Source organism: Halichoerus grypus, chromosome 6 (genome assembly GCF_964656455.1).
Source record: "Halichoerus grypus chromosome 6, mHalGry1.hap1.1, whole genome shotgun sequence".
NCBI lineage: Eukaryota > Metazoa > Chordata > Mammalia > Carnivora > Phocidae > Halichoerus > Halichoerus grypus.
In genome coordinates, this window is record NC_135717.1 from 31,074,847 (window position 1) to 31,091,046 (window position 16,200).

General features: G+C 52.2%; 1 protein-coding gene across 2 annotated transcripts in view; it reads right to left on the reverse strand.

Annotated features, from left to right (window-relative positions):
* The window catches only part of SNX29 (sorting nexin 29), a 505,967-nt gene that overhangs the window by 423,418 nt on the left and 66,349 nt on the right, over positions 1–16,200 (reverse strand). For both annotated transcript variants that reach the window (XR_013448903.1, XM_078074795.1), the window contains exons 7-10: positions 15,819–16,067; positions 13,501–13,876; positions 6,786–6,904; positions 562–637 (exon numbers count right to left, since the gene is read on the reverse strand). Coding sequence is in view for 1 of the 2 variants with exons in the window: in XM_078074795.1 (XP_077930921.1) it covers positions 562–637; positions 6,786–6,904; positions 13,501–13,876; positions 15,819–16,067 (820 nt within the window). In the remaining variant the exon portion in view is untranslated. The remainder of the gene's footprint in view (positions 1–561; positions 638–6,785; positions 6,905–13,500; positions 13,877–15,818; positions 16,068–16,200) is intronic.

A 16,200-nucleotide genomic window follows, 5' to 3' on the forward strand; every position in this document is an offset into this window, starting at 1 on the left:
CACTGAAGTTTGGACCAAATTAAAAGCACGAAGAGAGAAAAACAACTGGAAGAGTAACGAGGATCCTGGTGGTACGGGGGAGACTTCAGTGTCTATCTGACCTCCGCCACCCAACATCCAGTGACTTTCAGCAACTCAGTTTCCCTTTGAGAGACTTTTATTTGAAAAGCAGAAAACCGATATGGCACTTACGACCATATGCCAGACTAAGCACTTCTCAAATATATGAGAGCTAAGTGGTTCAGATATTATATAATATTCAAGTCTTGCATTATTGTGATCAAATGCTAAAATCAAGCATAATGGGAGAGGAGGCACCCAGGTATGGCCCCCAAACCATAAAAGTAAAGGTGGTTTGCAAATGAAGTTTGCCAAACACCGTCTCTCACACCCTTGGCAACTTCACATTCCATGATGTAAGCTAAACCTGAACATAAATGTGAAATAAGACCTTGACCTTGAATCCCGGCAGGTGCACCTCTATCTTTAAGAGAGAATAAAATGCACAGTTGTGACCAGGACAACTCAATCCCAAAGGCAATTTGGCTCTGGAATACTAACCTGTACCGGGGGCCGGGCTCCGGGAGAACGTGGTCCTCCGGTCCTGTCCCATTCTCCAGGCTTCCAAGGGGGGCATCTGTGCATAGAGAGCAGTCGCAGAAAGAAAGTCAGCTGTCTGTTTTCATTTCATGTTCTCCATGAGGCAAGGACACAGCGCAGACACGGGCTCATCTGCTCATCTGCTACATCAGTCGGCTTACAAATGTTTCCTCACCTGCACAATAGATTTTAATCTGCTACTTGTTTCGTTTTTTTGGCCATCATCTCAGATTTGGCATCAGTCACTGATAGGAGGCCCCATCCTCCTACTTAACCTTTTTGACCTTGAGCCACCTGGAATTGTGCATGAAGTCCATATTCAGAGCCAGCCTTAGGATCAGGGAATAATAATCAGCTTTCTGACAGACAGAACCCCTCTCGCTGTAGTGGCTTAGGACAGACACAAGGGGGCAGCACAGTCTCATCACCGATAACGTCTGTCTCCATCAAAACCAAGTGCCCTACCGCTTTCTAGAAAGCCGCCTCCCGGCGCGGGCTGTGTGTGGGAAAGGCATTCAAAAGAAGGGAGACCGCAGATAATCTCTAGAGGCACTAAGGATTTTCATAAATGTACTAGCTGCCGTTCAGGTCTCTTTCCAGAAAAGAGCGCGACCGCCCTTGGGCTGGACGGTGCCACGAAGGCCGGTATCCGCCAGGGTAACACGTGCCCTTTGGAGACACTCCGGGCTTCTCAAGGCCGACTGCAGAACCAGGCCCAGATGAGGGACGCATCTCCGGGCCCTCAGCTCCGCGGCCGCCTCCCTGCCATCCCTCCTGTTTTCGCCTGAGTTTCCTCCTGCTTGAGATTCCCCGGCTCTTAAGGGGCTGTACTCAGGGAATCCTGAAGAGAATTTTCTCTTTTTTTCACTGTTTTTTCAATACTGCTGTCCCCACCAAGCTATTCCACTCGCCGCCCCCCCCCCTTTTTTTTTTTAAGAAGTTCGAAAGGGAAACAGCAAGTGTCCTCCCCCTCGGCCTCCCCTGCCTCCCTCCCGAGTGTTGTGGTTAGTTTCCGGGTGCAGGCCCTGCCTCCAACGTTAATTGAGCGCGAAGCTGCCTAGCCTCTTTGTGACTCGGCTTCCTCAACTATGAATGGGTAACACCAGTGCCTGCCCTGCGACATTTTAGTAATACTGACCGCATGACTGAACTCACGGTTTAACACACATGCTTCAGCGGGAACAGTCACTGCGTGCTAAGCGCAACTTGCTCTACAACCCAGCCCGCCTACCACAGCCCCCACCATCATCACACACACGCACACGCACGCACACACCACCCCATCGTCTTTTCTCTGATTCCTTTGTGAAGGTATCTCTTGCATGGCGGCTCAGAGGCCCCCGTCCCCCTCGGCAAACCCAACAAGGTCCTGGCCCCACCTCTGGCTGGGGCCCCATCCTTGTCCACGGGGCTCACCGCCTGCCTGAAAGCTCCACTGGGATACCCTGCAGGGCCCACCACCTGATCACAACTGAGCAAAGCACTCCCTTCTGTCACCCCGTCCACGGGACCCCCACCTCCCTCCGGGTCCCCCAGACCGGCCGGTTCCACTTCATTATCAGCCACTCCTTGTCCACGGTCGTGTCCACTGCCACCCTAGTGGTGAGGCTCCATACCTTCTAGGGGTCTCCCGCAGGGGGTCCCCGCAGTTCTGTCTTACCCTTGTTAATCCAACTCACAGCTGTTGGATTCCTCTCCCTGAAGTGAAAACGGGGACTCCAACATGCACAGCAGAATTCCACAGCTGGAGGAAAGGCCATGGTCACCCACCAGCATTCCAGATCCCAGGCCTACTCGGCCCCAGTGATGTCCCACCATCACACACCCCCGCGAGCCAGGACACCGCAGTGGGCCTGATGCGCTGGGGCCACAGAGTGAACACTCACTGTGTCACTCACCCTCGAGGTGCCCTCTGAGGTGCATGCTACTATTATCTTAATTTTACCAGATGTGGAGACAGCCCTGAAGGATTTCAGTGATCCGTCCAAGATCGCAAGCTAACGTGTGAGGGTCTGAACCTCATTGTGCCCAGGGGCAGAGCAGAGCCCTTCCCCACTTCATGGTCTCTCTCTCACACAGCTGATCTGAGCTACGTGCCTCTCCCTCTACGGGTCCTTGGACTGCCTGCCCTATTCCTGTGTCTATACTGTGTCCCCACCTGGACAGCATTTTTCCAACTGCCAGGTGTCCACTCCCTTCGGCATGCCCCATCCCCATGCACTTGGTCCACCCACCGCTCACCCACTCAGCAAATGACTCTTGAGCCCTGCCCCCGCACCGTGAACTGGCTCTGGCCAGGGTCAGGGTCACACTGGGCAGACACGGGCCTGCCCTCACAGACCTCAAAGACTAGCAGGGGGACAGGAATTATCAGGTTACAAGCTCAGGTCAGGGCACTGGGGACACAGGAGGTTTCTGGCAGTGTGAACATGAGGCCGGCCTGCCGGGGGGAAGGGGCAGAGGAGCCTTTTATGAGCCAGCACCACTCGGGCTGCCTCCTGAAGGATGCGCACAGGGGCCAGGAGGAGAGAGACTGGAAGTGGACACAGGCTGGTGTGGCTAGGGGCGTCGAGCTACAGAAAAATGGGAGGAGATCATGCTGCACACTGAGCGTGGGTCTGGGGGGCCACAGTGAGGATTCTGGATTTTATCCTCAGGGCGCTGGGAGGGTTTGGAGCAAGGGAATGATGCAATTTGATTTATGTTCTAAGAAATCACTCCAGTTGCTATAAGGAGAATGGCCAGGGTGGGGGCAGGGGTAGAAGCAGGGAGAGATGTTGATGTCCCTTGTCCCCTCCTTGCCTGCAAAACTCTGGGCGGTGGGGGGGGGGGGTGAGTGTTTACCTCTGGATCCTCCCAGAGCCTAGCACAGTCTGGTGCAGAGCACAACCACCCACTGGCTGTGTAAAGAAATCCATGAGCCCTGCGTGGCACACGACCCACATGAGTGGGGTGGAGACCACACACCACGCAGGCTGGGTGGGCACCACAGTATCCTGACATTCCAAACAGTAACGTTGCCCTCTGGGAGCCACGCTCCCAGATCAACCATCTCAGACGGGAGCGGTGCTACAACAGAGCCTCCACAACCTCACCGAGCAACCCCGAAGACCCAACGGTAGGACAGGAGGTGGAAGAACATTACACCTGACGAGGAAATGAAAGTGCGAGGACCCAAGGCTTCAAATGAACAAACAAGCCCTCAGAAACTGACTCTGAATTTGCTCAAACCCAACACTAAAGCCAGGACCCTCAGTGAGAAGAGGAGCAATAACGTTTTCACGTGTGCAGTGAGTAGAAGTGGGTGTTTTGTCACCTCCACTGAATATCGCAGTGCAAAGAAACTTTCGGGGTTCTCTCTCTCTTGCAGCTTCAAAGAGATGTCAGTAAACGTGCTTTGCTGTTTGCAGGTAGTAGACATGCTCAGAGGAGTTACTGTAGCTAATCCTCCACCCGGGTCTCGTGTGACCCTGGCTAGTGTCTTCCTTCTCTGAGCCTCTAACCCCAGGAATGCAGCTCCAAAGCCGGGCCCCCTAATCCACCTCATCCAAGAATCAGAAGGACAATACTTCTGTGTTGAGAGTCCCCTTCTCTGCCACTTTCTCCCTCCCCCGATTTAGCTACCAAAAACATTCATCCTTCTACACCAAGTGCCTCCCTCCCTCTTCTGCTAAATGCCCCCCAGGGCAGGGACGCTAGAGGCACCAACACTTTCAAAGATGATGGGGAAGGTCTCCTAAGGGTAGAGCCCTCTGTGTGCAAAGCTGTCATTAAAGACCAAACTGGCTCCCCGGCTAGAATGAGAAGGAATAATTTGTTAACCTTGATCAAGTGGGAGGGTATCGATTGGAAGGGACACCAGTCAGAGATGAGCAAAAGAAAAGCAGTCTAAGAGAGACAGCTGACAGTGTGCGCCCACAGCTGCCCAGGGAAAGGCCTCCCAAGGAAATGGGGATCAGGCCAGGAGGGACTCGAAGCAACCTGGCATTCCAATCAGGTAGCCGACTCCCCCAGTTCTGATTCCAGTATCTTCTGCAGCCCAAGCATAATTCGTCTTCCTATGCAACTCCTACCCACAGCAACTTTGCCCCTGAGGCTGTCACAAGCTTCCAGGACTCCTGGCGGCTTTGTTACTATAGTACATTAAAAAGTTGGCAGACCGGCTCACACACAGCATCTCTGATGAGGATAATCAAGATCAGCTGGAGCTCAGGGTCCCACGAGAGCAATAACATGAAGCCTCTGGGTCTGGAAAACTGAGAGGCAGAGGTGGGACCACGGGAAAGCTGCCAGGAGGACGCCCTCCCGTGAGGATGCTGGAGGCCGGCCAGAAGCTACTCTCCCTGAAGACACGGAAGGAAAGCCCACAGAGGGAGGAAGAGCGCTGAGTTCTATAAGACCAGACCTAACAAAACGGCAGAGAGCAGCGCCCCAGGAGCAGCCGGCCCTCGACCCCCAGGGTCTGACGGTTGAGAGGAGCCCAGCTAAGAAAGGAAGGAGCCACTGGAAACAAAACAGAGTGACAAGTGCAGGCACCTGACAGCCCAGCGACCGCTGGTCCCCTCGGTGGGGAGGGAGACAAGGTCGCCAGGTGGAAGTCACGTGGTCCCAGAGGGGGGCCAGGACCGCCTGCTCTCTGCAAGCCCCCCCTTCTCAGGCACCCTGTCCACGTGTGCATGCACTGCCCCTGAACGGGCCATGGCATGGTAACCAAGCCCCCCACTGGCCATCGGGGCCCCGCATGGTCACCTGAGGGAACGCAGCGGCTGATGCCGGCCTGGCTTGCAGACACCAGCCCGGCCCGGGGCTTCAGTGGAGACCCAGGAAGAAGTGCCGGCCAGTATGGGAGGCCGTGCAGCTGAGGCCAAACGGGGAGGGGGCAAGGTGGCGAGAGAGAGCAAAGCCTCTCAAAGGAAAAGAGGAGACGGGGCAGACCCCATAAGGAGGTGTGGGGCGCAGAATCGGGGAGACCCAGGAGCGCCCTCCGTTCCGACCAGCGGCTCCCGGTCCCCGGACACCCCACAGCAGGTGCCCCACCACTGCCGCGGTGCTGAGAGCAGGCTTCACGGGGCCTGAGCCGCTGCCTGGCACCCTGCCCCACAGCACCTTGGGGAGCCTTCACCACAAGTCTGAGAGGAAGGTGGGGTCAGAGTGGCCAGCCCTTCCTCACAGGCTGTGGTCGAGAGAGGATGCGTTCGTCCAGATGGGCCACCTTCCAGGCCTGGGCTCACTCCGAGGGCTGCCATGACCACGCATCAGCCGCACCTCCCAGAGAGGAGACCCGCCTGGAGGACTGAGTCATTTCGCCCCGCACACTCAGGAGCCCCGGTCTCCGCCGGGAACACTCCCGCTGGGAGAGGTGACCCGGCCTGCTCAGCTCCTGCGGCTCCTGGGGCGGGGCTACCTGACCCCCACTCGAGACAGCTGCCAGTCGGCCGCCCACCTGCCCCTGAGCTCCAGCTCCTTTGAGCTGGTTTCTGTCCGCCCCCGTGACCAAAAAGACAGTCTGTCATCCGGTTCAGACTGTCAACAGCTTCCTGAGCAGTCCAGAAACCGTTATGGTTTCTTAAACCTGGCCCTGGGAGGGGGAGAAGGTGCCTGTGTAGGGGCTGGGTTGGGGGGGACTGGGGTGACGGCTACCCAGCGCTGCACTGTGCCACTCACCCACCGAGTTCATCCACGTCCCCTCCCCCTCTCCCACCACTCCCCGTGACCTGCTGTAGCTCAAGAAAACAGTAACACGAGAGCACACTCAACCAAATGGAAGGAGTCGGGAACGCTCACCACCCCACAGGCAGATTCTGAGCAAGCTGCTCTCTGAGCTCTCAGCACTTGGCGGCAAAGGGTGCGGGGGCCTTTAGAGCTATGAGTTCTGTAACGTTTCTCCCTAAGAGGCAAAATTAATGGTCACCACTTGTGGTCAGCTTGTACGTGCCCAGGTCCCAAAAAATCACTAGTAAGGAAAACAAACCGGTATCGGGGCTCCTCCGTGACTCGTCAGCTGGTTTGGCCCAACCCTTGCTCGGATGGGAGCACCTCAAACACTCTGGGTCAGCAAGAAGACAAGCCAGACCCTCAGTCCCTTCCAGTCTCCTGCCCTGAGCCCCGTGCCTCTTGGCTCCCTCCCGCCAGCAGAGGGAACCCAGCACGTGAACGGAGGGAGGGAGGAATCAGGAAGCACCCACCTGCAGGGCTGTAGGAGGCCACTCCACTGACCGGAAAGAGGACGTCTGTGTCGCCGTGTAGCACCTGCAGAGGGGCCCAGCTGTGCATCTGGGACAGGCGGGTGTTCCCATCCAGTGGCCTAAGCGAGAGAGGACAGCTGCGTGACAGACCGAAGAGCATCCGAGGGCTCAGACCACCACAGGCATCTGCCGGGCCTCCCTCAAGTTCCCTCTCGGGAGCCAGCCAGACCGTGACGGGGCTGAAGGTAGGAGGCCCAGGCTGGGAACAGGGCCATGCGGTCCAGATCGGACCTCACGCCTTCATTCCTCCCACCAGTGCTCACTGAGCACCTACTACAGGCCAGGCTCCGGGCTCACATATATTCTGTGCTGGCCAAAGAGCCAAACGGTGTTCATGCTGCCCTCAAGGAGCTTACAGTGGGCTGGGGGACCAGGACGTGAATCACACAACCCCACAAGGAGATGTAAGACAGCAACTCAGAGTCGCGGAGCTGGTCAGCAAGGCCACAGCAAGCATCCTTGAAGAAGGGGGGTGAGAGGTGAGAGCTGCAGGTGAGAGCGCAGGGTGAGTGGAGTGAAGAGGGGGACGGACAAGGGGGATGCAGCACGTGCCGAGCTCTGAAGCAGGACGAAGCACAGGGTCCCAGGCTCTGAAATGCTGTCAGCCACGTGACCTGGGGCTAGCGTCCCGTCGCCTCGCTGGTTCTCAAACCCTCATTAGTAAAAGAGCAGAATCAGACCAAAATCGTGTCTGGGTCCCTTCCAAGAAAGGGGGTCAGCTGAACCGTTAACCGGGCTCGCATGACCTGTTACGGCGACACCTCATCCACAAAGTACAAAAGCAACCTGGACCATCTTTGTCGCACCCGCTGGTTCAGTTCAGTGTGTTTGGGAAGGTTTTGCCCACTGCAGCATTTGCTGCTGGACAGTGGAAACATTAATAAATACCAGGCTGAAGTTGCAGGGGACGTTAAAGTTTATAAAAATCACTCTGTAACTCAGGTGTAAAGAAGTCCAAAGCAGATCATAGCCCTACCTACTTAACAGAGGAAGGATGGGAGGGGGGAGGAGGAGGAAAGGAAGGGGGGGAAAAAGGGAGACAAGAGGTCCAGGAGGATGTGACTTGTCCAAGTTCAGCATCCTGGACGGAACCGAGGCTTCAGGGTCTGAGGCCACGTCTTCAAATCCAATTACAATGGGCTTTCTGAATGCTGCCCACCGTGTGGCATGATGCATGTAGTTTTTCTTTAGGTTTAGATCAGGGATCAACACAATTTTTTTGTAAAGGACCAGACAGGAAATAGTGTAGGCTTTGTGGCCATAAGTACTCTTCTTTGTAGTTGTTAACAGCCCTTTCAAAAAAGTAACGACCATTCTTAGCTTGGGGGCGGATCTGGCCCATAGGCTACTTTGTCAGGCCTTTCAAGAGGCCATTTAGAGATTTTCCTTTCAGCCCTCTCTAGCTTTTGGTCAGATGTTTGGCTCTGAGCTACAAACGGGAAATAATCCTAACAGCATTTTGCAGAATCCATCATTTAATCCTGCAGGTCACACCCACAGTGGGCCCCTCAGGAGCCTGGGGCAGCACAACCACACTGGGGCCAGGTTCTGGGGTGAACTCGGCTGTGTCTCTACAGTGAGCAAGCCGCCCTCCTGGGGCTCAGATCCAGCAGCTGGTGACCAGGGAGACTCCCGGACACCCCGAGGCACTCAGGGCCGCCCCTCAGGAGAAGGCAGCAAAACCACCCGTCCTTTCCTGGGCCACTGCACTGGCTCCAGGCGGGTGGGATTTTCCACTGTTTATTCTAAGGGGAAATTCTGCGACTTCCCAGAAACGCAGAGTGCAGGTGAAGCCAGACCCCATCAGCTGAGGTTTTAGAACCCAAGCAAAAGTGCCCAAGGGCCACCACCCCCAAAACGATTTACACCGAAGTGATTCCTACGACAGAGACCAATCCTGAGCAGGGTTCCACAGTTGGCTTAATAATAAAAGGTTTTGCTTTTCATTAGAAAAAAGAGACGCTTATTTTAAAACCTAGAAAATGCCAAAAAGAGGAGGGGGGCGGGGAATACACCAAAAGCCACACCAAAAACAAAACTGACTTAGACACTCTTTCCTTAGTGCTTCTTTCTTCCTACACATACTTTTCTTTAGGAGGTCGTAATGAAACTCAGTGCAGGATTTATAGTTTACTTTTTTCATTCAATATTCATTCCTAAGTTCATCCTAACTACTGAGATACTCTTAAATGTCAGTGAAGATGTTCAAGATCCTACCGGGTCATGGATGGAACTGCTGAATCTCTATAGCGTACACCCGAAACTGGTAAAACACTGTTACCTGTACTGGAATTAAAATTAAAAACTTAATTTAAAAAAAAAAAAAAGATGTTTGAGACCTGAAATGTTAGGATGTTAAAGTGTAAGCTACAGAGCAGTCGGCTATTAACAGAGGTCAGCTCCAGAGTTCTGCTTCTGGAAAGGCGGACTTTGGTATCTAGCCGCAGCCACGGTCCGGAGACTCTGTCCTCAGGGCACATTCCCAGCAGTGGAACTGCTGAATCAAGCAGGATAAACATTTCTAAGGCTCCTGCCGTCGTCTCGTCGTCGTGTCAAACTGTCTTCCCCAAGGGCTGTCACCACTCCCGGCCATCTGTGAGATCTGTGAGGACACCCCTGTGCACCAGCCTGGCCCCGTCATCCACCCCACAGTTGGCGCCGCCTGTGTGCCCAGAAGATACCACACAACTGAGGACACGCTGAGAGCAAGCCCCCCCCAGGGTGCTAACCCAGGGCTTGCCTTTTATCCAGTTCTAAGTTGTGGCAAAATACGGTGTCTGATGGCATTCTCCATTTGTTTAACTGCTAGTGAGGTGTAATGTTTGTCCCTATGTTTTTTTTTTTTAATTTTTTTATTGTTATGTTAATCCCCATACATTACATCATTAGTTTTAGATATAGTGTTCCATGATTCATTGTTTGTGCATAACACCCAGTGCTCCATGCAGAACGTGCCCTCCTCAATACCCATCACCAGGCTAACCCATCCTCCCACCCCCCTCCCCTCTAGAACCCTCAGTTTGTTTTTCAGAGTCCATCGTCTCTCATGGTTCTTCTTGTCCCTATGTTTGTAATTCTTTTTGAATCATGTTCCCTTCTGGTGTCCCTTCCCTACTGGTGTCAGAGGTCACACAGGAAGCGACAGAAAAACCCCTTTCTATAATAAAGACATCATCCTCTTTTAAGAAAAACAAAAACAAAATGCAAAGCAAACACTGGTAAATATTGAGGCGGGAGGGACAAGATTTTTCCTTGGTCATCAGAGGTGGTTTAATTGCCAGCAAACAGAAACATAAACCCAACTTTTGGCCAACAGAGCATTTCAGAGACGACTGGAGCCCTGCCGTGGCCAGAGGCTGTCGCATCCACAGTGTGCTTCTCCTGGACAGGCCACCTGTCCCTCACAAACCTGGCGGTGCTGTTCAATGCTCAGGTTCTGGCCCTCCAGGCTCCTAGACCTTTCGTGTGAATGTTAGCTTAGAATGAAAATGAAAGGATTACTCAGTAGGCCATGTCATCATTCCTCTGCTCCTCCCCAAGATGCTCTGCAGAACGTTCGATCGAGATCCCCCCTTACGCCAGGGAGAGGCTGCCCATAATCCGCAGGAGGCCCAATGGCCTCGAAGGGCCCGGGCCCCTGAAGAGGTCACCCTGCACTGTTTTGTGTGTTACACATCACAATGCCCGTGGCGGCTACCCTGGCTCACAAGCTGGCCTCCTCCTCAGGCCTCCCTCAATGGCACAGTCCGGTAGGAAGAAAATGACTGTGTCTGAGGCCAAAAACACAGAGTGAATCAACTCAGAGACGCACTCACCCACAGACGCACAGAAACTCGGCTACAGGCCACGGTGGCAAGATAACCTGATCCAACGTTATTCACTTTTGGATGCGATGAACACTTCAGTCACTGGACTTTGAGTAGATGAGATCACTCTCCCCGGTTCGGCTGGGCCTTATCCAATCAGCTGAAGGTCTTAACAGGAAAAGACAGAGGCCCCCCAAAGAACAAGAAATTCCACCAGCAGCCGGCCTTTGGACTCAAGCTGAAACTCCTCCCTGGGTCTCCAGGCTGCTGGTCTACCTTACAGATTCCAACCTGTCAAGCTTCCACAATCACGTGAGCCAGTTCCTTAAAATAAATCTGGACAGACAGTAGTTCTGCCCTTTATCTACAGAGGATACGTTCCAAGGCCCCCAATGGATTCCGAAAATCCCAAAACTGTACCCTATATTTATGCTGTGTTTTTCCTATCCATACACACCTATAATAACATTTAATTTATAAATTAGGCACCTTAGAGATTAACAACAATAATAAAATAGGAGGGGTGGTGCAGTCGGTTAAACGCCCGACTCTTGGTTTCGACTGGAGTCATGCTCTCAGGGTTGTGGGATCGAGCCCCGTATCAGGCTCCCCTCTCAGTGTGGAGTCTGCTTAAGACTCTCTCTGCCCCTCCCACTTGTAGTCTCTTTCTCTCTCTCAAACAAAATAAATAAAATAAACCTTTAAAAAATAAATAAAATAGAACAATTACAATAATCTGCAATAAAAGGTGACATGAATGTATATCATAAAATATCATAGTGTACTGTAGTCACCCTTCTTGTGATGACAAACTGCCTATTTGATGATGAGACAGGGAGACTGAAGGACTCCATAAAAATCTGCTTTTTGGGGGTGCCTGGGTGGCTCCAAGAAATAACACCTGGGTCCTCCTCTTTGCTCTCACTGGTTGCTGGATGCCTGAGAGGTGACATACACCAGACCACTGTCCTCAGTAAAAACCCCCAGACCCTTTCTGGGTCTCCCAGACACTCTGTACCTGCACTCTCTCTATGCCTCCAATAAGCTCTGCTTTTACCTCCTGCGGGCTCGCACTGGATTTCTAACCTGCATGCAGCCAGGGACCCCCTCGGCTGGTCCTGTGGGACCCCCTCTGGGTCCTCGGTCCCAGCTTGCCAGCATCAATGAGATGAAGTGCGGTGAATGACGTAGGCCAGGCTACTACCGACCTTGTGATGATCCATGAGGAGGAGGAGCATCTGCTTCAGGACCATGGTTGGCTACGGGTAACTGAAACCACGGAACGGTAACCACGGCAAGTGGACCGTGGATGAGGGGGATCCCCCCTGCTGGTTCTGCTTCTCTGGAGATCCTGACTCACACAGCAGGTCGCAACATGCGGGTCCCAGGTAGAAAACGCTCACCCCGTGAGCCAGAGCAACGCTTCAGGGAAACAATACTTCAGGGAAGCGACCCTGACCAAGACGTCAGGAGTAGAAAAAAGCCTTGTGCGTGAAAATATTCATTTCAGAATAGCTGATAACAAATAAGCAAAAATGAGAATAGCAAAAACCAACGAGCTCAATACTGACCATGGGGGGCAACATCAACAAATCGTGACGTGTTGATCTGTCAACCAACCAACAGTCCTAATTATGCAGAAATATGGGGACTATCTGACAGCAAAAGCCTGGGAGCACAGCACAACCTACCCTTAATCCCTGCTTCACTCAGTGCTCGGACAAATCTCCGCTCTCCGAGGAATCCCGTTCTTCCAAATCCTTGAAGACAGGGCGATGCCCACTAAAACCTCCCAGGGCATCTCCTACTATTGCGATGGGTACACGCGGAACCCGCCGGCCCGGCCTGCCACAGAAGATCAACAAGGTCATGCTGCTAATACAAGTACCCGTGTGAATGAGGACGACAGCAGAAATCAGAAACAGGCATTGTCTCATGAGAAACAAGACTCCTATCAGAACACATGGGACATGAGAAGCTTAGGGCCAGAGACACCGAGCCCCGCGTCCCGCCTCGGGGTCTTGGGCTGGTTTGAAGCCGGCCTGAAGCCGGCCGCGACGGATAGCACCGGGCACTGCAAGGCCCAAGCAAAGACGCAGCCAGTTCATCTGGCATTCCGATAAGACCAAGCACAGGAATTCTTACAGAGCAGCAAGGGCAGCGGCTGACCTGGGCTCTTTCTTGCTGCCAAAGGCCGACGCACAGTATCCCATTAATTCAACAATGACTCCGAAAAGCAGGTGCTGTTTTTCTCCCAGGTCTCCGATGAGGTTCTGGGGGGTAAACCTGTCCAACCTAAGCCATGTAGCTAGTAAGCAAGAACCCAGGCTGTCTTGATTCCAAGATCCACACTCTTAACTATGCTTTACCGCTTTCGGCCTTCTTGTGCATCGAGGCCCTTCCATAAACACACATCTACTGCACCACCACCGTTAAAGCGGCAAGACAGGCGAATTCCTGCTGTTCACACCCAGTAGATAAACACAGAAACTGCCAGTGGGAGACTCTTTGCTAGAATAACCCTGCCTCTCTCCGGAGCTTCCTGTGCTAGGAGCAAGGCAGAGACACAAGGAATATCCAACAAAAACAAAAACACATACATAAAGCAGGAATTTCAAGGCACACATCTTGACACCAACCTTATAATAAGTACCTTCAAATATACTCCCTTCCCTTCTGTTCATTCTCAGAAGGACAGTAAGTTCATGCTCTTTCCTCTTCGATCAAGATCAGAAAAGCGAATGATGCCCTACACACATATAAACCGTGCGCTCGGATTTCACCCAATGCTGCAGAAAGAGGAAGCCGTTAATGCACCACCCTTCATTAAGAGCTCAAGTGACACTTACTTCTCAGGTGACCCCGAGTGGCCCAGGCATTTCCTTCCCGACACGTTCCCGTACACATCATCCTCGTTGTCATCCACGTCTTCATCGTCGATGCTTTTCACATCGAGCTTCTGGTACCCAAACTCCCCATTCAAGGACAGAGAATCAATTTTCCATGAGCTGCTGCTCTGACTTCCGTTGGAATTTGGCCCAAAGGGGCTTTCAAAGGCCGACATGATATTGATGGAGGAGCGGTCGGAGTTCTCCTCTGAGCTCTCCCCTGCCCCGGGGATCTTTTTAAAAACATCGCCGGAGTTCTGCTCCTCTTCCTCATCATCAAAAGAGATAATGTTGGTCACCTTCTTTTTCTTCTTCCGCTCCTTTTTACATCTGGCATCTGGCAAAAGAAGATATGGTGTTAGAAGAAGCGGCAGGCAAGACAAAGCCATGATTGAGCCATTTTACCTCTAGACTGTGGAAAATCCTCTACTATTCTTCGGAAAAATAAACAAGATAAATTCAGATTTTTTTTTTTTTAATCCTTGGGGTAAAAAAAAAAAATCTGTCTATAGGACACTGAGCAAAATGAATGTGGGGCTCTACTTCTGATTTAAACCAACATGCCACAGAGCATACCTAACAATCGTCCCTTGTAAGCACTTTGATTCAGGGGAAGCTCCCATTCCGGAAATGACTTTCACTTTGGAAAATACTCTCCTGGCTGATTGATGAAACCAAGGACACAAGTTTGGGGTGGTGGTCAATGGCTCAGCAGCCACAATTCATCCCTGTCTGCAATGGGACTTCACTGCTGCTCCCATTGAGGGTAGCATCTCCTTCTCCACCCCCTGGGGCGTGGGCTGGCTCAGTGCACGGATTTCACCAACAGCATGCAGCACAGATAACGAGTTCCAGAGCCCAGGCACCAGGAGGTGTTGTACGCCCCTGGAACGCTGCCCTGAAACTCCCAGGGAAGGAAGCCAGTCTAGCTCATTAGAGCATGAGATGCCATGTGTGGACAAACAGATGCGCCAGCCAACAGTGAGCACTATTTCCAGGCACATAAGTGGGACCATCTTAGATCTTCCAGCTCAGCCACCAGCTCAGGGCAGCCCCACGAGGGGGCCCGGGTGAAATCAGCAGAGCCATCTTGCCAACCCAGAGGCTGGTAAAAAATAATAATAATAAATCGTGGCTGTTTCAAGCCACTACATTTTGGAGCTGTTTGTTACACAGTAAATACTAACTGAAACAGAAATCAAGGCTGCCTTGGTGACCAGTATGTTCACCCATCTTAATCATCAAACTTGGGTGTGAGACACTTTGAGCTGATTCCAGACATTCCATTCCACCCAAGCCAAGCTGTGACAGGGTGATGCTTCACCAGTATATCAAACTCTGAGACAGTGTCAAAAGCAGTGAAAGGGACACTCCTTGGATATACAAATTCCAGCATCTCTGTTACACAAAACCCTCAACAGTCCTCTTTCCTGTGTCCTTCGCCTGGGGTCTCTACTGGAGAAGGAGAGGACAAGACAGATAAAGCCAGCGTATATCAAAGACCCCACAAGATTCTGAGTTTTCACTATCACTAATAATACCGAAGAGATGACCATGGTTACTGTCTTGTTAAAGGGATTTGAGAATACTAGCACTACATACTTAATCCCAAAATTTCCACTTCTGCTGTAGCAACATTCTGGATGTTCCAGAAGGCTCAAGGCATATTACAAAGTTCTCACAAAATGGATCTCAATTAAATCAACTTTTTTTGGCCTCCCCAGCCTAGGGAGTCAAAGCTGACAACTCCTCCCTTGCCCTTGGCCTCCACTTAAATGTCACTCCCCCCAAGAGTGCACCTTCTTCATAGCACCCCATGCTTGGCTTGCATCTCATTTATCAGAAGGATAATTACTTACTTGTATAATTTGTCATTAAACATCTATTCTTACCCAACCCAAAAGAGACTGCAGGCTAAATGCTAGAGATCTTCCTAGTTCACTGCCTAGCACAACAGAATGCAGTAAATGAACACATGAATGAATGGATGAAGGAATAAATGAATGAAGATGAAGCTCATCTGGCTTCGTGTCACAGTCATCGTGCTGTCAGTGAGCTGAGTGCGCTCCCACCCTATCGTCTTCACATCTCAGCAAGGCTCTCAGTCCCTCTCAGAGCGAGTAAGGGGAAGAAAAATAAACACAAATGCAAACTGAAAGTGCAAGTGCATGAGATTTCCCTTGGCACTTTCGGACCACGAGGTGTGTCCCTCTCAGCCACGGTCAGCCGTCCTTTGACCCGACCCCTCTGTTCAAACTCCCATGCCCATTCTCGCTCACCAGCACTGACATGCTTGGACACGACGGGCAGGGGGTCGGTGTCCTGCTCAGGTTTGATGAGGATAGAGACAGCGGACGATGCCGTGATCTCCCTGAAAAGGCTGCTCACTCCCTGCGTGGATTCCTTCAGCAGGGATGTCACATTCTGCGTGGACTCCTTTAAGAGGTCTGAGACGGTAGGAGCAAACTTACTCTGCCCATTCAAATCCTTGTTGTCGATGTTGATTGCAAAGAGGATGGAGTTCAGACCTGCCCAGAAAAGGGAAAAGTCTGGAGTGTCTGCCATGGGGAAGTCACACCTCCAACACGATAAGTGTGGGGCAAACGATAGAGTACACAAGAGGGAACGCCCTGATTTGAAGCACTGATTTAAAAACCTCCC